The sequence below is a fragment of the Triplophysa rosa genome, linkage group LG1 (assembly GCF_024868665.1).
Source record: "Triplophysa rosa linkage group LG1, Trosa_1v2, whole genome shotgun sequence".
NCBI lineage: Eukaryota > Metazoa > Chordata > Actinopteri > Cypriniformes > Nemacheilidae > Triplophysa > Triplophysa rosa.
In genome coordinates, this window is record NC_079890.1 from 29637251 (window position 1) to 29661902 (window position 24652).

Genomic DNA, 24652 nt, shown 5'->3' on the forward strand with positions numbered 1-24652 from the left:
TCTTTTCCCATTTTTCAAGCCACCACAAAGAATTTCATTTGAAACTCAATACATACAGCTGTTTATACCTGCTAGGTTAAATCCATAGCTACAAGGTAAATTGGTTATTCTCTTAAAGAGGACATAACCAGTGGGGCCCCCCAAGGGGGAGCAGGGGGGGCCGCGTCCCCCCAAAAAGCAACTGGCACCCGATTGGCCCCCCAAGCTGAATGAGATTTTTAAAATATATATATATTTTTTATATTAGAATAATAGTATTAATATTTATTAATTAAAATGTACATTATAGAAGCACTATGTAAAAAAATAACTTGTATAATGTGTTATGTAGAATACGATATCAACCCCTCCTCTCTCGTTTAACCTGCGAAACCGCGACTAATGTCATCTTTACAGAGCAAAGGCGGCACAGAAACCGAATCTGAAGCGGCTTAAAACCACGAAAATGAGTATTTACACAGAGCGTTAATGCAGCTCTAAAGCGGCATAAATGCATTTACACAGGAATTAAAATAATGCGAAATAATGCTGAACATAACCACAAAAACACAGAGCGTTAATGCAGCTCTAAAGCGGCATAAATGCATTTACACAGGAATTAAAATAATGCGAAATAATGCTGAACATAACCACAAAAGCACAGTTCTAACAATATGCTGATGAAATAATATCTTAAATTAAACAATATAAACTCAAAATATATATATATACTGACACTAATAATAACAATGCATACTTTAGGATAAAAGCAATAATAGGCTATGCAACATTTTAAATGATTTTCCTAGCTAACAAACACTCTCAGCACCTCACCTGCATATTGAAAGATGGCAAAAGTTGTTTTAAAGAGCCACAAAGTCACTGTCGACCAGGTAAATGAACAGTTCCGATGTTACAGCAAATGTTACCAGATCGTTTTCGTGTATGAAATACTGTCCTCAATGAGATGCGTCTGGAAATATAACGACAAAATCCTGCATCATCCGGGCATCTGTGCACAAGCGCTACTGTCCTCACTTTACGATCTGGACCGAAGCACACTTACATTATTATGATGCGACTGTTTTGAGGTAAACGGTAAGAAAAGCACAAACTCTCTCATCACAACACAATGTTAAGTTTGTGATTTATTAAGTGTTCGACTTCATGCGTGTGTTGCGGAGACCCATCTGCTTAAGTAACACGAGAGCTTTTGAAATAACTCTGCGACACTGCATAATGTCCAACAAACCTAATATTTGAAGCAGTTTGAGACGCACAGTAAAACATGTGATCGTGTCACACGTACTGGAAGTTTTTTTCCACGAAGGAGAGGAGCTTAAGGAGGAATTTAAACAATGTCATGAGTTCAAATAAAAAAATCTGCATGCCGGGCCTGAGTCACAAACAATCATACTCCAAACATTTTTCTAAATTAACTTTAAAAAGAAACGAAACGAAATAAATGTAATTTGCCATTAAAAACTAATCTAAACTATTTTAATGGCTGAAAACGGTCTCAAAATTTACATCCTGCATTCAAACTGTGCCACAGCCTGCCTGAGTAAACAAAAATACTCCAAACATTTTTCCTCATTAAATCATTTTATGAAGAAATGAAACGAAAAATTTGTTTGAATTATTTAATAAACCTGTTGTTATTATTAGCCTAAAACAAATGTGGCTGTGTGTTTTTGGCTTCATCTTCACTCTCTCACTTTCTGCTGACATGACAATGACGTAGTTTAGAGCGGCTTTAATGCGCCTTCATTTACACTAAACCTGAGCCGCATCAGAGTCGCCTTTGATACTAGGGTCTGAGGAGGGTCAGAGGCGGCATATTTTAGATCGGCTTTTGTGCGGCATTGCGTCTTTACACAGAAATTTAATCCGCCACAGAGACGCCTTAACTCGCCTGTGTAAAGACGCCTTAATATATGCACGGCAGCCGCAGTACCACGCCATGTGACGTCATGTTTGCTCCTGTTCAGTCAGCATTATGAAAGGGGTAGAGGGTTGGAGACAAACTCACAACCTAGTAAGTAAAACGTGGTTTATTGTATGATAAAACTTATTGTATCAAACTCTAATACGAGTTGGCTAACTGAGATTAAGCTAGTCGCTAAGGCATTGGATTTGAATTTTTCTGCTGCTCATACTCGCATTTTGATCAATCACTATACATGTTTGGTTAATACATTACTCCATCAGCTGATCTTTAAATTGTTGGATTTGCAGTTTTTGCCATCTATTACTATCATATTTTTTATAGTCAAATATATGTAGAACAGTTAGCGAATTAGCATGTATCGATCAAACACTGAAAATATTAGTAAATTAAATTAGAAATGAAATCGTAAGACTAGTAATAACTTTATATGATCCCAGTAGTATTAATGGCAATGCCAAAACTCTTAACCATTAGATTCAGGCATAATACATTTTTTTAAATGTGACACCCTAAGATTTGTACTGGCCCCTTTGTGCCACCCCATAAAAAAAATTCTGGGGGTGCCACTGGACATAACACGTGTTATGTCAAATACGTATATAGATTTGAATGAAATCTACAGATTACAATCTGTTTTAAGGCACTATGAATATCTTTACAATGTTTTACAAACATCTGTTTTAAACAATCCCAGAGTTCTCTCTAAAGATAAACATCATCCACGATGAAGCATCCTAAAAGTATGCTCACCTTTGGTCAGCCACCCAAAAAAAAAACAGACGCACATACTGGACTCGTTTGGACCATTAACATCCGCTTCCAGACAGGTCAGAGGTAGCCGCTTGCTGACATAATGGTTTGGGTGAAGGGCGGCCAAAGAAAAGCAACACTGCCTTTCATGTGTGATGAGCATGTGTGACCACTTTAGCCTCCCTGAATCAGACACGCAAAGCTACTCCAGCCTTGACCCGGAAACGGAATGAAAGATTATCTGCTGTAGTTTATGTGGACCCACAGTGATGCATATTATATACATATAATGTTATACAGCTTGCTCGGTAAACAATAAATAGTCACTAAGAGTAAAATAAAAAATGAAATACATGCATAGTACACAAATTAAAATATGAGGCATATAGAAAATGTACAGCGTGTCTCCTTATGTAAGTTTACCTACTGTATGTCTGAGTAAGAACCTATAGCTGATGTTTTTATTTCTCTTTATCTGATTTCACTCAGAGATTATAAATCTGAACATATTACAAGCTATTAACTAAGTCGATTGCAAGGATTCAGGCTAAATTAAATCAAGTCTTTCTCATGGTTCACTAACAAATATTTTCCCAGGTAAACAAAAAGTGCCTCATTTGATGCACCTTAAACCTGGCTCAGACTACAGGAGTTTTAAAATCCTGACAGATTTTAAATTCTGGTTGCAGCACACACATGAGGAGAATCTTGACAGATTCTCTTATTTAAAATCTTAAACCTGGCTCAGACTACAGGAGTTTTAAAATCCAAAAGATTAAAAATCTGGTTGCAGCACACACATAAAAAGAATCTTGACAGATTATTTTATTTAAATTCTTAAACAAGATCACACTCATCAGTGTACAACTAAATTACACATATTTTACATATCCATAGGATATGCAGTTTTGTAAAAGGAGCTAATAGTAACCGTTTTAATGGGTTTACTATTTTTAGATGTTGACATCACATCTACATTTGAATCTCTTTTTCAAGCACTACAAAAATAGGTTTGCCCTTTGTAAACTTGCATTTATGAATGTGAAATGTCCAGATAAGAAAACTTTGGGGGGTAAAGTTGTGTTTATAAATAAGACTAAAGTAGCAAGTGCAAAAATAAAAAATGTAGAAAGTTTGATTGGAAGTTTTTTTATTTCATAATTGCACATCAAAGGATGCTTCTTACGTCATCTCACCGGGAAACAGAAGTAAACAAAGGGACATCGCAAAGTTAATTTCAAGTGATCTCACCTGGCAACGGTTGTGTAACGTCTTTGTCGCTCTCTGAATGATTCTCTGTCTGTCTGTCCAAAGCCGCGGGAACGTATTTTGATCAGGGGGTGCTATAATGCTTTTTGCTAGGGCTGAAGTTATGACTGTGCTTTGGGCGAGCCGCTTAAGTTTAATGTTAATAAATAACGGAAGAAAAAAAATAGTTGCTGCCGAGAATAAAGATGAATGCCAATGTGATTATAAGACACAGCGTAAAAACAAACACATAAACGCATGTTATCTGTATGCCTATAGCCAAATAACAATCTGTTGAACGAAACTACAAGCTGCACGTTAGCAGTTAACTTACCCGGTACATTTAAAACCGACGCGACTTCTCCCCAGCTCTTTTCCTTATCTGTGCGGTTGTGGTATGTTTATATAGACAATCATGTTGTTCCTCCATCTCCGCTGTCCAACATTCCCTTGCAGGAGCTTTCGCGGTCGACATTTTTAAAGGTCTGTCAGTCACCTCCGTCACCTTGCAGATGTGCCTCTCAATGGCTGTTGCGAAAGTACCAACGTCATCACCCCGATTTAAAATCCTAAATATCAAACATGTGTGATATGATCGGGGCGGCCCCGATTTCTCTCGGAGCAGATCGGGAGGTGTAAGATTCGATCTGTGAACGCCTCACATTACGTGATAATCTGGGCCGAAACTCGGACCCGATCGAGGTTCTGGACCCGATTTTTTCAAAGATTCTCGGGAGGGGAAATCGGGGTAAATTCTGGCCGAGAATCCTGTAATCTGAGCCAGGCTTTAGACATTCTATTAAAAAAAAAACTAAGAGGAAAAATCAAGACAGACCCAGACATGCTGTTTCATCCTTATTTGCGTTATCTGCTTCATCCGTGCAACCTTTTACCCTTAGAGACACACAGCCACAATCCAAACAAGCAAGAATCATGTGTTTAGGTTATGCGAGATTGAACTAAACAGCTTGACTGGAGGTAGATGTGTTTGAGGGACAGATGCCATAGCTTGTTGCATCTCTGTGAACAGCCAGGTGTCATGTGTTGATTCACATCAAGAGGTTTTACCATACTATGTAAACAGTCTTTATTTGTTTATACTGACCCAGTGTGTCTGAGCGTTAACTCTGGCCGGTTTAGTTAACAAAATGTTTAGACCTTATGTCTGAAGATCTACATTTCCTGTTTATTGGTGTTTGTAGCCATGTCTTTTCTGTTACCCTAAGACCCTAATATGATGACTACCAAAACAAATTCCTTGTATGTGCATTTTGGCATGACATTTGACTGTCATTTTTTAACCCTGTGGTCTTGGTCTAACAGGTAGCAGTTGTAAAAGGTTGTTATTGACCCACACTCTTTGCATGAACTCTGTTAAACCTCAGTTTTCTCTGGAATGAACAGCGTCCCCTGCTGATAATCATATGTAAGCATTAGTGCAAAATGTATGTTCAGCTAATAAGAATATGTGCAAGATGAAGAATGTGGCCTCATGCATCTCAGTACATTTTAAGCAACCCTATACCACCAAACAGGTAAAACAAGGTAATATCGGTAGCTGAAATCTTGTTGTTTATACTGTACATTAGCAAAATCTTTATTATCATAATCATCATTTTATTTAAAAATAATTGTATACTTCATAATTATATAATTTCCATGTCTAGGATAAGCGAGTTGGAAAACAGATGGGTGGATTATTTAGAGATTTTGTTCAGATTTGACTAACAATATATTAGCTAAAACAGGAAAGTTAAAGGGAAAAGGTGACTTACATTCTAGCTTCCATTGTCACTTTATAAATGAAAAGAAATAGAAATGCATGAACTATATAAGCCAAACAATATTGTTAAAACAAAACATACATTTACATTATTGATAACATGACATAAAAATAAGCAACTAAGGAGATAGATAAATAATTCCAGAAAGTCTTCAAATTACTAGCAATCGCTGCTGTCCTTCTGAAACCTTGTATCTTCATATTTCATGATTTTTATTTTCTTGCCGTAAATCATTATTATTACTCTGTAAAAAGTTATTTGTTGTTACAACTTAAAAAATTAAGTTACCTGGCTGCCTTTAAATTTGAAGGTGATTTAACTTAAAAATATTAGTTATTGGATGAATTTGACACAAACTTGTTAACTAATATTTTTAAGTTGAAAAAGGCAGCCAAGTAACTTTTTTTTTTAGTTGAAACAACAAATCATTTTACAGTGTAGTCACCCTTTATGTTTGTCACTGGGTTTTGCAAATACTGTATCTAACTAACAAAAAGTATTAAAAAGTGCTTGTCGGGTTTGACAACACAGTATGCACTTATTTAAAAGTAAGGTGTGTTTTCCATTTCCTGAAAAACAGCAAATACAGCAGGACATATGAGGTTTCAGAAGGACAGCGACGATATATTAAAACGAATAACAAAATCTAGAGGGTTACGCACACACTATGACTCACTGATACAGTATATCACTTTTGTAAGCCTCCCGGGTAAAGATTTGGAAGAAAGAAAGCCTGCTGAGTCAGTGTGTTCACTGCTGTCTGCCTGGCATCGCTGGTGCTTTCGGTTTACAGGCAGGGTGAGAAATTTGGTTATCAAGGCTGAATCACTCAGTCCACACCCTGCCCCTTTCTGATGTGTTTCCTTGTGGTGCTTCCATCACCGCTTCCAATGAACACATGGCGCGACAGGTAAAATCATGCCTGAGCCTCGCTGACTGCGAACAATGGCTCCTACCAAATCCTCAGAGCCAACACGACTGAGCCGAGGGAATCTGTCGGCTCATGGATTCTGTTAGCCGTTCCAACAGGAAGTGAGGTGCATGTTTGCTGGCCAGGCGAGAAGGACCGATGGCTTAGGAGTGCAGAATGAATTCTATTGTGTCTATTGTGAGGGGGCAGATTTGTGCTATGAATGAAGCAGTCTAGTGTGTTAATTTGACTGGAAGTCACTTTTCCATGTTTATGTTCATTCTGGCGCAGATATGTGAAAAAGAAATTCAGATGCTTATTTGATGTATTCTCTTGATTTGTTAGCATTTAGTAACTAGCCTACTGTATTCTATTGTGCAGCTAAACTTATCATATTGATGTAACTGTAGATCCTATGTAATTCACGATGGTGTCGCAATGCCAATCACTATTAAACATCAACACAAAAATGGCATGTCTGTTTTAGCCTCAGATTAAATGTCAAGTTGCTGAAGGCTATTGTGGCAGGAGTGATGCATTCCTTCATCATTCATCACTTTCAGAGAGGAATAGCTTGAAAGATAATTTACATTTTTAAGAACTGTAAGACACGCTTGCTTTAAAAGCTAGTTTCAAATAACATTTTGTTTTGCTAGGAAAAGAGAGGTTGTAAAAGAGAGAGATTTTTATTATTTTAATTTATTATTTATTAATGATAGCATGTCATGTTAGAGAAACATTACAGCAGTTTCCCAAACCTTTTACAATGGTGTATACTATAAACCCACGTCTAGACTAGACCATAGCTGTAAAACACGCTTGCTTTAAAAGCTAGTTTCAAATAACATTTTGTTTATTATTTATTTATGATAGTATGTCATGTTAGAGAAACATTACTAACAAATTGGCTAATTGGGCCCAATTTGGACATTTTCACTTAGGGGTGTACTCACTTTTGTTGCCAGCAGTTTAGACATTAACGGCTGTGTGTTGAGTTATTTTGAGGAGACTGCAAGTTTACACTGTCATACAAGCTGTACACTCACTACTTTACATTGTAGCAAAGTTTCATTTCTTCAGTGTTGTCACATGAAAAGATCAAAAGTCACTTCTGTAAGATACTGTACATATACAATCCCACAACATACACTATTTTAATATATATTATAGGGGTGTAACGATATGCTCAGCTCACGGTTCAATGCGATACACGATACTGGGTTTACAATTGTGATATTTGCGAAAATTTGAAAATAAGAAAATGACACTGAAGTGACAGGATTTTCCAAATACATTAACAATTTTTAGTAACATTTGTTATTGTGTTAAAGAATGGAAGACATTCAAGGTTTAATTCAACCATCTTGTAATCCAACTGTAAGCTAATAAAAATTGAATGGATCTGTCACTGAAAAATAAAACTGAATTTTAACATAAAAATGTACATTTCACTTAAAAATATATTGACATTGCGTTACGATACATATCTTAATACGATACATGCATGTACAATGTTTTTGTATTGCGATATGCGATACTTCGAGATATTGTTACACCCTTAATATCTTATAATAGGTAGGTAGGTATATACAGTACAGTATATACTGTATATTAATATCATAATAATGCAACATCTTTAACTTTGTTCAACTATAGTGTTGGGAGTATTTCTCTAAATATCTTAATCTCTGTGGAACCCTAGCGCCATGCAATGTCAAAGGATTGTGGGATTGACAGCAGAAACCGTACTTGCACATTTTAAAATTACTTTGCAAATAGTACCGCATAGTAAAGCGAATTGGGGGATTTCTACCACTGCTGTGAAAATGTACGACCGCTATCTATTGCTCTATCGAGTCCAGTTATTTGTAAATACCAAACATATGAAGGGAGATTGTTGGTAGATTGTTGCCAATGTAACAAAGTGAGATACACTGCGTTATAATTTTAATGCATGTCGTGGCACATGTGCTCTTTCCCCTGATTATTCATAGAAATGCTTCACATATTCACGCCTTAAGAAAAAAGCAAAGAAACTCTATACTTGTCTATGGTAGTTGTACCTTGGAGGAAACCAATTTGCCATGGCACATTGATGCATTCCTATACTGACAAGGGATTGAGGCTGCTTTCTGCAACAAAAAAAGATGCATACATTTCCAAAAATCATAGGCATCTGTTTAGTTTTTATACAGTCTTGGTAATTTTGGAATAATTAAAAACCTGCTTTTCATGCTGGCAATTTTTACATTTCATATCAGCATTTAATTCAATTCCAAGGGAAAAATGTATACCTTGAGTGCACTGTTGTAAGCTGCAAAAGTCGAAAGTATAAATGCAAAAGTACAGAAATATCTGCATTGATCTCGATTGTACATAAAACGGTGTCCTGCTATGCTGTGTGTTTTTAAACACAAGGGAAAAGTTGAAATTACCTTTACATTCAAGTAGCATTTAAAGACATCTGTAAAGAAACATGCTCAGTTACAGTTATCTAATCGGTCATCATACATAGCTATGTTCTTTATGCACATGATGTGATGATCATCTTCAAAGTTAGTCCTTGTTTTGTCTGAGAATTGTGCATTATAAGGTCGCAGTAAGTGTGTCTGTGCGTCTTGTCTTTAACGTGTGTCTGCAGTCTCAAGCTGGAACCACCACTCAAAATACACGTAAATACTAGTTTTTAATTTAAGGGTTAGAGGCGTTTAGAGCCTCTACATGCATGTGTGTTGTGTTTAAGGCAAATGCACTGATGCACTCATCCATATTTTACTTGGTTCATAAGGATGTCTTCAACTATCTCATCTGCTTTATTATATATGATTTTGTGAATGTACACTTTACTCTGGTTACTGTATCACTATTGAGAGATAACTGTAAAGAGACAGTCAGCCTGATGTAATTTTAGATAGTGTCGCCACCATTTGGTCAGAAGGAAGAATGATAAGTGATAAGTTAAAGCAGTGTAGAAATGTGATCACATCTACTACATGAAATGGGACTGCTTTATTATGACAGACATTACAGCTGTGTACGTGCTCCAGACTGGACAGTGGACATGTTTCAGCACATTTTTTATTACTGTTAAAATCTTAGTTCACACATACCAGTTGTTAAAAAGTTTATGGGTGAAATAATTATTTTATCTACACTGTACATGTTCTCTATTGTGTTAAAGAGAGTAAAGTGTGTCTATATAGAGGAATACAGTAAATCACATTCGGGATGTATGCCTAAGCGCCACATTCATAGATGTCTCAATCTAGGGGAAGCCAGGGTCACTCGGTCCACCAGGGATCATGGGTCCTGAGGGATTCGTCGGAGGCCCGGGGCCTATTGGGCCAAAGGGTGAAACAGGTCATGTGGGACGCAGAGGATCCTCTGGACTAAAGGGGGACAAGGTCAGATTTACATTAGAGTATACAGTATATAAAGTTTATATAACCATAGTGGTTCTAAAAGTACATCGTTATATTGTACAGTACATGTTATTTATTTATTTGACAGGGCCCAATGGGTGTTCCTGGGTTCGGTGGGAATGATGGCATTCCTGTAAGTACTCAGAAGTTACGCTTTTCTATAGTCTCACCCTTCTCTGCTAGTAGTTAACTGTTTTACGATCTTGTGCAGGGACACCCTGGTCAACAGGGGTCCAGCGGACCTCCAGGACTAGGGGGGTGTAATGGCACACAAGGTGACCCAGGTGATGGAGGACGTAGTGGATTTACCGGTAGATCTGGACCTTCGGTAAGTTTTGAGAAGCTTTAAAAGGCATTACCTCCATGATGGAAACACTGATCTACAATAACAAACAACACTGTATTGCATTATTTTAATATAATTTAAATCAGTGGTGCTCAACTTTGCTCTTGGGGACCCACAGCTTTTTACATCAGAGCAGAGAGATCTGTGAAACCAACCGAGCATGTCAGATAAGAGAGAAATAATGTGCAGTGCTGTGGGTCTCCAGAACTTCATTGATTGACAGTAATTGCTTGGGACCATTTGCATAATTGCAAAAGAATTGTTCATATTTATATTCTTTACAGTATTTTGAAAGTATTTTTTTATTTTAGGGATTGCCTGGTGTAAAAGGACAAAAAGGAGAACCAAATTACGTAAACATTCCTTCACCAGTAAGTAGCAATTGTTTTTTCAAACACAACGATTTACACACACGTTTTTACACACTCGTACAAACACCTACGTACAGATAGTTTTAATACTGCGGCACGCATGCTGTTTTCTGCCAGCACTGTTAATAATATGTGTCTGTAGTTGTAATCTGGGTGTGGAGTGCAAACCTGTCTGGAAAATCCCTCAACTATGTTCAAAATCACATGCATCTTTTATGGTCCTTGTGGATGTGGAATCCTCTCAGGTGGATCATGTATGGGCCCATGTTCTTATGATGCCACAAATAAGAAACATTTCTGCTTTTATCACAAAACAGACTGGTGTAGGCATAATTCATGCATCCTGTTTGATGAATGGGACAAGACTATTTCAAAGCATTTTGAGGGAAATTTTTCACCACAAATCCACATCTTAGTGTGCATTTAACATGTGACCTGTAGATTTATGTTATGAAAACTATGGATAATAGGTCACTTGTAGCCTATATTGTTTATCGAACAACAATAAAGGAGTGTTTTTTATTCACTGTAAGTATGAATATTAAAAGTTGAGACATGCAAATGTGCATTTGAGCACCAACTCAAACCAGGACAATAAATCTAACTCTGGCAATAATCCAATACAAATCTAGAACAGACATCAATTCCAGGAGCCACTTAGACAGGTAAAATCTCAACACCCACTGTAATGTAATCAAAAAAGAAATATGTGTAATAAATACTTTTAATAATAAATAAATAATAGAGAGTCGTTTTTCCTTGTCATTGAATAAATGAAATATTCAAACGTTGAATTGCAATGGCAAAAATAGTAAAAAAAGATGACAAAATTGTGTTTTTGTGTCAACAGACCCACAATTAGAAAATCTGTGATCTAAAAAAAAATGAAACAAGATCAAAACAATTGACCCTTCGCAAAGCCTGCCCCCTTTTGCTATGTCCGACATCAGTCAAAGCGCTCCCACTGCACTAAAGAATATTTATCATGAAATAATCATTTTGGGAAAAAAATTACATGGACTTTAGCCAAACGCAATAAGAAAGTCTGCATTGTATTGTGTGCTCGTGCTTTATTCCCCCCCCCCCGCACGTGTTCAGGAGGTCGACTGTTTTCGGAAATAATCGTACAGCTGTATCTGTCTTTTATAAATGTGATAAAACTAAAGCCTCTTCGAAGATACGAAGTATGCAATACTACTCTATAGGTACTCAATATTAATATGAGATCCGCTTTAAAACCGCATAATGCGCAGCCGGTTAAACTTTATGGTTTGATTGTCGGACAAAGTGGCGAATAGCAACAGGGGCGCATAATATTGGCGTTATGATTGGTACGGTCGCCTGTCAATCAAACTCCAAAGGGTCAATTGATATCAAATAATTGTCAAAACTAAATGCTCTGAATTGTACCTGTTGGTAACAATGCTTAATATACAATAGAACTATATATGAATTAAACCAGCGTATTCATATATTATAGTCTTCAATAATAATGAGCCAATGAGCTTCAAGTTTCATGTTTATCACTGTCAGTATTCAATTTGTGAAGCCATCTCTGTTTTAAATTTCATCTCAAAGAATGCTTCGGATTTTGTTTGTTGCAAAACAGTTGAATATTAATAAATACATTACTTCTGGTTTAGCTATTAGGTCAGCTGGTGCATTGGCTTTGGGTCACTATGATGCATAGTTCTGCTTTAGGGTATAAATAAGAAAAGGAAACATCAGTAGGAAAACATACCAGAGTGTATTTTTTAATAAACCTAATAAACGTGTAGTAATTTCTAACTACCAATTGTACACTTTTTAGTCCCCAGTACCTGTGAAAGGCCTTCCAGGTCCAGTAGGATTTCCAGGTCTAACAGGGTCCAGAGGTCCGGATGGGTTTCCTGTATGTATCAGTCTACTCAGTCTACAGGAATATATACTGTATACTGTATACAGTATATACTGAATATATAAAGTATATACTGTATATATTCAGTCTGTTTATCAGAACTGTAACCTAACTTTTCCTGTCTTTACAGGGTTTGCCTGGTCCTCCTGGTCTTCCTGGTCCACCAGTAAGTTTAGATGGTTAACAAATGTTGTTCAGCTGTTTAAAAAAAACACAAGTTATGTTATCCTCCTGTCAGACAGGGGGCAGTATTCAAATGTACATGTACCAAGACACTTGATTTGGGATAAAAATAAAGAGTGCTGTGGTTACAGATCAGTCTTTTAAAGTGCTTATAAATAACCATAACTATATGTATCAGCACACATTTTTCTTAAGAGAATCATTCTAGAAGAAAGTTAGCCAATGAATCAGTGATGCATATATCTGTGCTGAAGGTCTCTGCTTGTAATACAGGGAAGCCCGGGCCAAGGATACAAAGGAGAGCCTGGAGAAAAGGTATGGATTTCATCTACTTTCCAACACCTTTGCAGTTCCTCCACACATAGTGTCCACATTTGTTGTTTACACCATTAGAAAGTCATTAGGTTTAGGTGATTTTGTCTAGTACTGGTCCTTAAACACTTTGGAGCTTTAGACTGGTCCTGTGTATATGTGTGTGCGCGTGTGTGTTTATGTCTTTTCGATTGAAAGTCTTGGTGACAGTGTTTCTTTGTCTATTCTCTCTGATGAAGGTGTACTGCATGTGTATATGGTGGTTAAAGCCATCGTAATTGGACTAACACAGAAAACAATTTCTTATCAGATACTCTCCGATAACCTTTTGTTAAAATCACTCTGGCTAACCATCAGCATGTACAGTAATCTGACACTAAATAGAGTTAATAGTATGACATATGAATTAAATAATATGTAAATAAATTTTTGTAGTTTGCTAGAGGTGTCAGTGGCAAGCTACCTACAAGCTTTCTATCATTATACTGACACAGTTTTGAATATATTCACTCTTTCATTTACCACATATCAGTCTCCTCTCCCTCTAGATTTTCTTCTTCTCTTCCAAACCGTGTCTTCCTTGCATGTCTTTTTCAAGTTTTGTTATAACCCACAGCATTTTTCTGCTCATGTCAACACACTTAACACTCAATCGTAATAAAGGCCTTATCTACAACATGACTGAATGAATACCTTTGGTTCTTTCAGTGTGAGAAACACTATTAAATCTTACTAATAAGCAGGCCCACATAGAATCTGCATAGAACTTTTGCATTTTCTCTTTTGATTTTGAAATAAATGTTTACATGAATTGATCAAACTAACCAAATATGTAATAAAAGTGAATGCAGATTATTTATGGGCTGGCTGAAAAGCATGGTAACACTACACAATATGAAATGCTTTCCTCAACTTTTGAATGGCAGTTTATAGACTTCATACAGTACAGTACTTGGAATTTTGTCACAAGTTGTAAATTCAGTGTAAGAGTGTTATTTCATATTTCAAGTTACGTCTCTGAGCTGCCATTCAGTTTGCTGTTTGTGAGTGATCTGTGATGGCTGTGGAATCACCTGTCCCACATCAAATCCAATCCTTTGTGTGCCTTTTGTTTCCTTTGTATGGGACACTCAACCCATAGAAGGCTAATTGAGAAAACAAACACCAGCTACAGTAGATATATAGCCAAAAACTGACCAATGAAATAAATCAGTTGCAGCAATAATACACATGAATGTATAGCAGTAAATAATACAAAAAGAGCCCTGTTGTCCTGCAGCTCTGAAACGTGTGTCATTCTGTTTCACTCTTTATCAACATTCACCTTGCTTTCCTCTGTTCACTGCAAGAAATATTCATTAATAAACATCCTTAATATGAGGTATTTTTTAATGTAAAAATTGCACTAGATTAAAGACCACTGAGGGGACGTTTTCAAAGAATATATCTTTAATCAAGTTAATTTGTTTCAAAGATGCAATATTGCAGTCTGTGTGAAACAAAATTGCAAGTTGCTTTACATTCTTTTCTGCTCTTGGGTTGAAATAAAATGACACTACCTGTCAAATCATAGCCAACACTTCAACGTCAAGTATCGAGCGCTGTTTTTATGTACTTGCTCAATCCCATATTTATATAAATGTATTTTTTAAATATATTTTATTATGCTGAATAACCATGTACAGTATATGGGAAGATAACTTACTTATATTTTTAAGAAAAAAACATTACAAATTGCAACTTTTAGCATATATCTAATGCTGCGTTCACACCAAGCGCGAAGAATCGCGTTCCACGCTCTTTATTACTCACGAGAAAAGTTATTTTCGGATGAGTGAGGTGAAAAACATCACACGACAGGGAGTGTCTTTACGTGTCCGGACCCGTCAAACAGTTGGTGTCAATGAGCTTTCCGTGTTTTTTTACTTCTCGCTCAAGTAAAAAAAAATCAACTTGCGCAGATGATTGACACGCTTGACGCGCGTTTATGCCAATCGTGCTGCCGAATCTCTTAATTCATAAGAAAGGTTAGTAATGCAAATATATAAAAACAAGACAAAAACACTTAATAACTTAATTCAACATGTATTTGTCAACAGGTCTTATTTTCTTACGCACTTGTTCTTCTCCCATAAATGCATGTTGCTATAAGGATGTTTGGATAATGAAAATGATTTTTTGCAGTGCTCCTTTGTTATTCTCACTTTCTTTGTCCTTAATGTCACTCTAATGTTTATATTTTGGGTTTTACTATACTTTTTCCATATTCACATTCTTTCATTGACTTTGTCCCTCTCTTTCTGTGTGATAAAATCCTGGGCTCTAATGTGTCAAATGTCTGTGTTGTGGATCTCAGGGGGATGTTGGTCCAGCAGGAGACAGGGGCAGCCCAGCCGTTCAGTTTAACGCACCACCAATAAGCAGTATCAACAAAGGAGAGAAGGTAACACACTGGGGAGCGGTGATGCCAACCCAGGGAGGGGTACTGGCAGGGTGAGGAGGTTTGATGACAGGGCAAGGAGGAAGTATGAGAGCGCATTGAACCACATCATCACTACAAGGACAATGTTATGGATCTTTTGGAAAAAGGTGTTTTAACCTTTTTATAGATTTCTTAATAGAATACTCAGAGGCTGACAGTGTAGAAAGGTGGGTTGTTATAAGTGGTAGTATGGGGAGAGACAGAAAGAAGTCATGTGGTTCATTAGCAAAGCTCCTTCATTCTACCCGTGTCCGTTCATCTCCTCCTCACCCTGATCTCCCCACTGCTCTGTCAGTGGTCACAGTCTTCTTAACGTCCTCTCTACAAAACCCCCAAATCTCTTACCACATGCCACCTCTTCAACATGCTCCGCCGCTATCGTCTTCAAACAGCCTCCCCATCGCACCTCATCGTGTCCCATATAAAAAAATCTCTCTTCCTTGGTTACCGTATCCAGGGAGCTGTGGGCCTGCCCGGTGACCCAGGCCGCCCACTGGTCAATGGAGTGGTGGAGTTTGTTGGCTTTCCCAAAGGAGACAAAGGAACAAAGGTTTGTGTGGAAAGGCAGCTGTGAGGATCTAGCCCTACAGTAGGTTGCCACCAATCCAGTCGAAATTGTCCTTCTATCTACAGATGCTTTGTTCCTATGACAGATAACTCAGACCTGCTATCCAGAAGGGTGATGTTTACCTCATCCTTGTCTTATGTGACCTATGCTTCACCCAGTGGTGAATGCTGGGGGTGATGTCCTAAAATATCTTTATATTTGGTTGTGATTTTCTCACCATAAATAATGATAAGAGTTACTAATAATTGCAAAGTTAAGTTCTTATTTACAAGTAACTGCAGAACTGACTAAGAAACTTGAGGTTATTTTTAAGGAAAAGGTCTAGACTCGTTTGTTTGCAGATTCCACTTGGTTTGGTATTTTCATGCAAATTCAAGGAAATTCATACTTATTTTAAGGGTCCAGATGCTTGTTGAGGTCATAAAATGTTTATATAAATGAAATGATAGATTCCATGGATAGATTTCTGTGTGGTACAATTAATTGCAGCATAATGTCACAAATATTGTGTCATTTCTTTAACCTAGACATTTCAGGTTAATCAGGTTGCAATTTCTATTTTATGCATTTTCATTCAGAAGATGTGTTCAATTCTAATAATGACATTTTAGAATATGGAAAACTAGACAGTTACATGTGTAATGTTCATGGTTAAAGACGAGTAAAAGAGTTAGTTTACCTCAGAAGAACAGTTCTGTTACGACTAACATGCTCTGATGTAATCAATTTGAAAGAATGTTGCCTTATTATGCATAGTAAGTGAATACATAATGAGGCTCTCAGTCACTAATACATTGCATAGCATCCTTTTTGTTTCACTGAAAAAATAAGTCATAAAGGTTTGGAACAATATGAGAGTAAATAAATGATGGTGAGCTGTCCCTTTAAACTGTGGCATCACTACAGAAACAACAGTAAACAGTAAAAAATGACTGGAAGCAACTTACAGGCTTTCTATGGCGGTCTGTCGGAAAAATACCCTATATATTTCCATTATACGTGGATTTCTGTCACCACGTTTTGTTTGTCGTTGTTGGGACAAGTTGAAATCATGTTCTTTTGTAATCCGTAACATTCCACAGATGCTATCGATAGATATTAACTTGTATTTACTGAGAAAATACCCAGTTGGATACGGAGGAACATCTACAAACTTGATCACCAAATCTAGTAAACCTTTTTTATGACCTTGTGGATTCTCATTCGTTTTTATATTGCTCTTCCTCAGGGTGATAAAGGTTATGCCGGAGCACCGGGTCGCACCGGGAAACCAGGATCACCAGTAAGTGACCAAAGACAGTTTTTATCCATACTTGATATTTGCTGTGTTACAGTAAAATCTGAAACATGTACACTTTTCTTCCCATGCTGTCCACACGTAGAGCCCATTTGGTTCTAGAGGAGAGTTTGGTGAAAAGGGAATTCCAGGATTGCCAGGATTAAGGGTAGGTCCTGTTTCCATTTATGAATAGCAATGGAGTTGGAGATTCTTTGTAATTGTATTTTTTTACATTTGATTGTGTGTTTATAAGGTGACTAATTATAAATTAAATATTTCATACGACAGGGTCTTCCGGGTTTGAATGGACCCCCTGGACCTTCAGGCACTAAAGTAAGATATGAAACGAAGAAATACCATCTCTATATCTTTATTGCATAGCAGTCACGTTACATCTTCTCTGTAGGGCTTTCCTGGGAGTCCTGGACTTTCGGGCCAGCCAGGCTTTTATGGCACAAAAGTAAGGAAGCAGAAAAAAACACAGAAAAACAAATATGTTGTGCATATGTTGTGGATAAATCAAACTATGTATATACGATTAAGGGTGGTAGAGGAGAACAAGGTCCACCTGGACCATCCTTTGGACTAACAGGTGGAACTCCAGGTATCAGAAATAACCTATTGTCAAATATTGTAGCTTTTTATACTATATACCTTCATAATCATTAAGTAATTCCAAATACTTGAATGTGCAATACGTACATTCAAACACATGCTGATACACAATCACAAGTTTATCATTTCTTTTACTGGTGCACAGGTCCACGGGGTGATCCTGGGTTTCCTGGTTATCCTGGGCTAATTGGAGATCAAGGTTTTCCAGGGTCTCCAGGTCTACCTGGTCCTCCTGGATTTCCTTCGTTTGACACAGGTACTACTTATTTCATTTAGTGCTTATTTTCATCTCTAAGTGTCTATTATAACACTATGACTGGGTTTTGATTGGATGTTCAGGACGCCCAGCCAGTCCTGGGCCCCCTGGGAGTCGTGGATTTAAAGGAGAGAAGGGAAACCCAGGCCGGGATATATATGGCCCTGAAGGTTTTCCTGGAAGCGTGGGCTTTCCTGGACCCCCAGGTCCCTCTGGACCACCTGGTGAAGCACGTAAGCCTTTTTTAAACCATGATAATCCCCAACAAAAGGAAAGGATTTTCTTTATACGTGGATTTCTGTCATCGCATTTTTGTTTGTTTGTGTGGGACAAGACAAAATCTTATTCTCTTGTAATCAGTAACATGCCACAGATGTTATCGATAGATCTTAACTTGTGTTTAAAAGAACATTCCTTCAAACACAAATCCTGTTGGTTATGGAAAGTAGCAGATCTTCTTGATCACCAACCCAGATAGCATACTATACAAATCTGCTTATGCAGAATTAAAGATCCTTGTCGTAGGAGATATAAACTCTTGTTGTGGTTTCAAACTGTAAATAGAGCTGATAGTTGCTCCTCTTTTGACCTTTTCCAGCTTCTGCAAGTGAGCTCTCTATAGGGTCACCGGGACCCAGAGGTCTGCCAGGTATTAAAGGTCCAACTGGAGACAGCGGCTTTAAAGGTTTTAAAGGTAAGGAACGCCACTGAGCCCAGTTATAGATGTTCAATAAAGGCATAGAATTCCATTTAAGATAAGAAATGAAAGAAATAAAGCTACTTTCTTTTTTATCTGTCTGTCATTACAGGAGAAAATGGCGACTGCGATTGTTTCGGTGGTAGCACGATTGGTGAACGAGGACCTCTAGGGCCTCCGGGGCCCCCAGGTTTCTTAGGACTGAATGGTGTAAAGGGAGAAATTGGTGACCCAGGCTTCCAAGGACTCCGTGGGTTGCAGGGCCCGAATGTAAGCTCATTAGCTTGAATAGCAGTAGTACTGTGAAGCTCTTTAAGACCTTAACATGGAATATTAACACAGTAGTGCAGTAAACATCTCTAAACGTAAAGTTCATGACATAGGTCATTGTTTTTCTCAGCTCTATGAGTCAGGTCCATTGCACATCCCAGGTTGCTTCTGGAGCCTGGAAGTCTGCAATCAGATGCTTTACCTGAATGGTAACACCACAAATCGCAATTGAGTCTGGTTTTGTTTTAGGGGCGTGAGGGTGGTCAAGGCTTTTTCGGGCGTAAAGGACAGAAAGGTGAACCCTCCTTCCGTCAAGGTAAAGGACCAAAAGGTGATAGGGGTCAGTTGGGTCTTGCTGGGGCACCTGGAGCAACTGGCAACCCCGGAAGGACTGGATCTTCTGGTTTCCCTGGACAACCAGGCCTACCTGTAAGTAGACTGGTTAATGGCACAGCAAATGCTCCTGTTAGCTTCACGTTGAGTTTTCTTTTACAGCCAACAATACCTGTGCAACAACATTAACTACTGATAAAAAGATTATCTGTAGTAAATTTGCTTTAGGTATGATACAAGTCATTCATTCCCAACAATAGATTGTTTTTATTATACACATTAGAACACACCTAAAAATATATTTTCTACAGGGGGATCCTGGTTTTGGAGTGACTGGAGATAAAGGTTTTCCTGGTATCTCAGGATTCAAAGGACGTCCTGGTTCAGTTGGAGAGCCTGGCATTGGTTTTCCTGGTGCAGCTGGGTTCAAAGGGTCACAAGGGCACCCTGGATTCAATGGTCTTCCTGGGCCACCTGGATCTCCAGGGCTTCGAGGTAAGTAGTTTGTAATCGGAAAGAAGAAAAAAGTTGGGACTACTTTAGAATAATAAACAGGATAAAGCTTTTTATTATATTAGTGAATATTAGTGAATTAAATGCTATTTTTCAGCATTGGTGTGTTATAGACGGTTTCATCGCACTCATGCGCCTGGCCCAAAGTTAACTTCTGGTCTGTGTTTGGTTGTAATGTTACAATTTATTTTATATTTAATTTATATGACTATTACTTTTATTTATATTTTATTGTTTATTAATTGTATTAAATGACATTAAAACTACAGTTATTGATTCTTTGCGGATGTCTACCGGAAGTTAACGTTTGTTTATGTTGTTGAAAACCCTCAGTATTATTAATCAATATGCTCACATACAAGTTATTGCGTGACTGTATTTTTACACAAAACCTGCTTACAAAACCTAAAATGTATCCAAGTAATTAAGCAGATACTCATGATTAAGGAGCTTTCAAATTAAAACGATCAAATATTTGTAATGTATTTAGATTTGTACATATACAGTATTTGGGAGTGGTTTGTGTGAATAAACCTTTTCATTTTGAATGACGGTATACTGTATAGACTCTTTCTTAAACCTTTTGATATATTAATAATGTTTGAGCATAAGTAAAAATGATGGTTGTATGTAAGTAATAAAAAAGCAGTGCCTGCCATGATTTATTTTCATTCAGGTTGGGTTTGCTTTTTCCGAGCGCATCCTTCACTGCAATTCAGATGTTGCTATACCTCAGCTTTAATGTGTGTGAGCGTGAATGGGTCTGCACATTAAAATGAATCATTTTGCCTGTTCTAACAAAACTTTTGACCTCTTTTACAAGTCATTCTATTCAGAGAGAAATTGAGCAGAAGCGGTTGACTTATAACTCTTGACCAAAATAACACATCCGGGTGAAGGCTCTGCATGCTCTCCATCTCTCTCTCGGCAGTGGAATGGCTTTGACACAGTCGTGCACATGTTTCTTGAATTTCGTTGTTTGCACTGCTTTAACTGAATGTGCTGGATTATTGGAATGAGCTTTATAAATTCTGTACCAAAGGAGCAATCGTTTTCATGCTTCAGTGTTTGATCTCATAATGATGCTTCCCGAATGATCTGATTGATTGACAGCTTCTCTTGCGATCTCTCTTGCACTTGTTGCATGTTGTTTGACTAGGTGACAGCTGTGGGCAGGCGGGGCTTAATGATGCCTCTTTGGAAGAGGGAGGTGAGAAAGCCCAGAGCTGCAGCCAATAAAAAATCATCTGGGATCAAATTTTCAGCAGCTTGACTGTATTAGGGGCCGATCAGACAGAACACGTTTTTTGCTGTTAGACGCGCCTCTTTTGAATTGTGTTTAGTTGGAAGGGAGCATTTTGCGCGCTGCTTATGCACACCGGGCGCCTCGCGTTTTTGCCGCCTGCCGCGCCTCTGAGCAGAAAAGCGGTTGACGTCATGCGCCTTTTCCCCAATGTCCAATCGAAAGTAAGTTGAGGTAAGGCTTCCGTTATGGTGACAGAACTTTACAGTTGCTTTAAACGTCCTGAGACCGCAATGATGGAAGAGAAACTTGTGCTGGCTGATTAGCAAAGTCAGAGCAAGCGCCTTTTACTTGTACCTGTTTTAGTTACTGATAATATGACCGTTAACAATAACTAGAATGCTCGCGCTACCTTGGCTGACAGGGCAACTGATTCGGTGGTTGCATAGCAAAAAAGTCAACAAAAAAGGCAGTGGAGTGTGGCGCGTTTTCAAACAGAAAAAGCACGTTCTGTGTGATTGGCCGCTTGGACATATTAAAGTGATAGTTCACCCAAAAATTTAAATTCTGTCATTTACTCACCCTCTTGTCATTTCAAACCTGTGTGACTTACTTTCTTCAGCAGAACACAAAAGAAGATATTTTGAAGAATGTTGTTAACCAGCACCCATTCACTTGCATTGGTTTTGTGTCCACACAATAGGTGTCGGCGCTGTTCGGTTACCAACTTTCTTCAAAATATCTTGTTCATGTATCATATCAAAATGTTTGCATTCTGTGGAAGAATGATCATTTTCATTTTGGGTGAACTATCCCTTTAACTGTAGAGTTCTCTATAGTCTAATCTGAAAAAAATAGTAGTTGCCATTGAACAGCCCTGTTTTGCCAGTCATCTAACAATCTTTGTGCATGCAGATAGCCTTACTAAACTGGGGGGTCTATCAACACTGTGACTGTGAATATGTGTGACATGCTGCAGTTATCACAGAACATCTCAACTAATCTCTCAAGTTTGTAAGAAGAGTAAAACACAAAGCATGAAAGTCAATGGGGGACTGATTTAAAAATATAGCGACACATTGATTCACCACAGCATATAATGAATTTGGTTCCTACATTTTATTGTTTACTAAATCAATATTTAACGATCTTAGAGTAACGGACAGACACTCTAATAAACTCTTAACAAACATTTAGAATAAACACTCAAATGTAATACTTGGCTTGTAAATAGAGCCTTACTTTGGATAAAAGCATCTGCTAAATGTAAATGTACTATTACATAGAAAATACACTGATATCACGACTGAAAAGGTGTTTAAGGGTTTGTCAAGGTTAGTTGTAAGATGGGGAATGGTATGTGCATGTCACTGAAAATGATATAAATGTTAACAGGAACAGAACTGCCCTGTAGGATTCCTGGAATACCTGGAGATCCTGGATTTCTTGGACGTCCTGGAGTGCCAGGTAATGAAATACTGAAAGTGTTAAAAAGTAATTAAATAATTACAGAATTGTTTTGTTTTTCTTCATCTTTAATTGTTTGTGTACTGCTAATGTGTATTTATGTACATTGTAGGGCCAAAGGGTCAGCTTGGTCCCCCAGCAGGGAGAGGACGGACAGGACTAGATGGGCCAAAGGGTGAGAGAGGAGACCCAGGCACTGGAGGTCTGCCTGGTCCTCATGGTAAGATTATACAATCGAATGGCCTTGTGAAGCATTAAAATTGGATTATGAATGGATAACACATGCAATTAAATTGATATACATTTTACAGGTTTTCCTGGACCCAGAGGAGATCCAGGTCTACCAGGAGTAACAAATGCTGGCTTACAAGGAACTACAGGAAGAAACGGTTTTCCAGGTGTGCCCGGAGCAAAGGGACAACCTGGTGAGGTTCTTGGGGCGACCCCTGGAGGTCCAGGACTTTCAGGAAGGCCAGGAGAGCAAGGAGACAAGGGTCAACCTGGGATACCTGGATCATATGGAAGGCCTGGTAGGTTTGACCAGATGTTTTAGGGCTACTAATGTCAGTGTTATAAGCATCATCAGTCATGGTGGGTATCAAGCATAGTTAACAGTAACGGATTACTTCTCAGGTGCTGATGGCCGCAATGGATTTCCTGGTGCAAAGGGTGAACACGGTTTGGATGGAAGACCTGGCTCTCAAGGCCCGCCAGGTCCACCAGGCGAATATCTTCCGGGGGGTATCGCTGGACATAGGGGCCCGGCTGGACCTAATGGGTTTACTGGAAATACAGGTAAACAAATTCTGTTTCATTCTTGTAAAACACCAATTATGGTACTTCACTAAATAAGTTTTTGCTTATCAGGAGTTATCATGTAGATCCATATGCTTGAGTAAATCTATGTCAAGCCATCAATCGTGTTGGCACGTTTTTGAGAACTTTTATTACAATAATGCATATGTTATGCAATCTTTAAAGCAACCGTTCACCTTGAAAATAAAAATTCTGTCATTATTTACACGCTCTCTTGTAATTTCAAACGTTCTGCAAAACACAAAAGAAGATATTTTGAAAAATGTTGGTAATAGAAAACCATTGGTCCCCATTGACTGCGTGTCCATACAATAGAAGTCAATGGGGACTGACGGTTTTTGGTTACCGACATTATTTTAAATATCTTCTTTCGTGTTTTGCAGAAGAAAGAAAATCACACAGGTTTAAAATGACAACAAGGTGAGTAAATGATGACAGAATTTTCATTATCAAGGTGAAATATTCCTTTAAGATAAAGAAGCTAGGTAGAGTAGTCGTGGTTTGGTTAAAACTTAGTTTACAGTAAGTCCTCATGTGAGCATTATGTTCATTAGATTTGTATGTTATTTTTTCCCAACTTATTTATGGGTATATATTTCACTGTTGCCTCTTCTCTTCTCATCAGTTACCCCTCAGTCTTTGTCAACCTGTGTTTACTGATCGTCCTCACAAAACATCTGTTTTCATTGTTCTTTTGTTTATGTTTATCCTCCCGTCCTTCTTTTTACCCCATCACCCTTCTTTCCTCCCTCTCATTCCATTTATGGTATCACTCTTCTCTATTTTGGTGCTGGGTCACCTCATTAGGCTGCCAAGGTGAGAAACATTGTCCTCCTCCAATCCCTGTATATAGCGTTTCTCTAACAAAATCCAAGTTCTCGCTTTGCTACCACTTGTTTATGTCCTTCGTCTTAATGAAAGCACTAAAAAATGTACTGAACCCAAAGAATCAATGATGCA

General features: G+C 37.9%; 1 protein-coding gene across 1 annotated transcript in view; it reads left to right on the forward strand.

Annotated features, from left to right (window-relative positions):
- The window catches only part of col4a6 (collagen, type IV, alpha 6), an 87407-nt gene that overhangs the window by 52716 nt on the left and 10039 nt on the right, over positions 1-24652 (forward strand). The window contains exons 5-27 of the mRNA XM_057338306.1: positions 9892-10026; positions 10133-10177; positions 10256-10372; positions 10702-10761; positions 12572-12652; positions 12789-12824; positions 13115-13156; positions 15510-15596; positions 17432-17485; positions 17586-17648; positions 17771-17815; positions 17889-17942; positions 18026-18086; positions 18243-18353; positions 18437-18586; positions 18952-19047; positions 19163-19320; positions 19570-19749; positions 19965-20148; positions 22805-22876; positions 22989-23096; positions 23188-23406; positions 23510-23671. Of these exons, the coding sequence (XP_057194289.1) occupies positions 9892-10026; positions 10133-10177; positions 10256-10372; positions 10702-10761; positions 12572-12652; positions 12789-12824; positions 13115-13156; positions 15510-15596; positions 17432-17485; positions 17586-17648; positions 17771-17815; positions 17889-17942; positions 18026-18086; positions 18243-18353; positions 18437-18586; positions 18952-19047; positions 19163-19320; positions 19570-19749; positions 19965-20148; positions 22805-22876; positions 22989-23096; positions 23188-23406; positions 23510-23671 (2320 nt within the window). The remainder of the gene's footprint in view (positions 1-9891; positions 10027-10132; positions 10178-10255; positions 10373-10701; positions 10762-12571; positions 12653-12788; positions 12825-13114; positions 13157-15509; positions 15597-17431; positions 17486-17585; positions 17649-17770; positions 17816-17888; positions 17943-18025; positions 18087-18242; positions 18354-18436; positions 18587-18951; positions 19048-19162; positions 19321-19569; positions 19750-19964; positions 20149-22804; positions 22877-22988; positions 23097-23187; positions 23407-23509; positions 23672-24652) is intronic.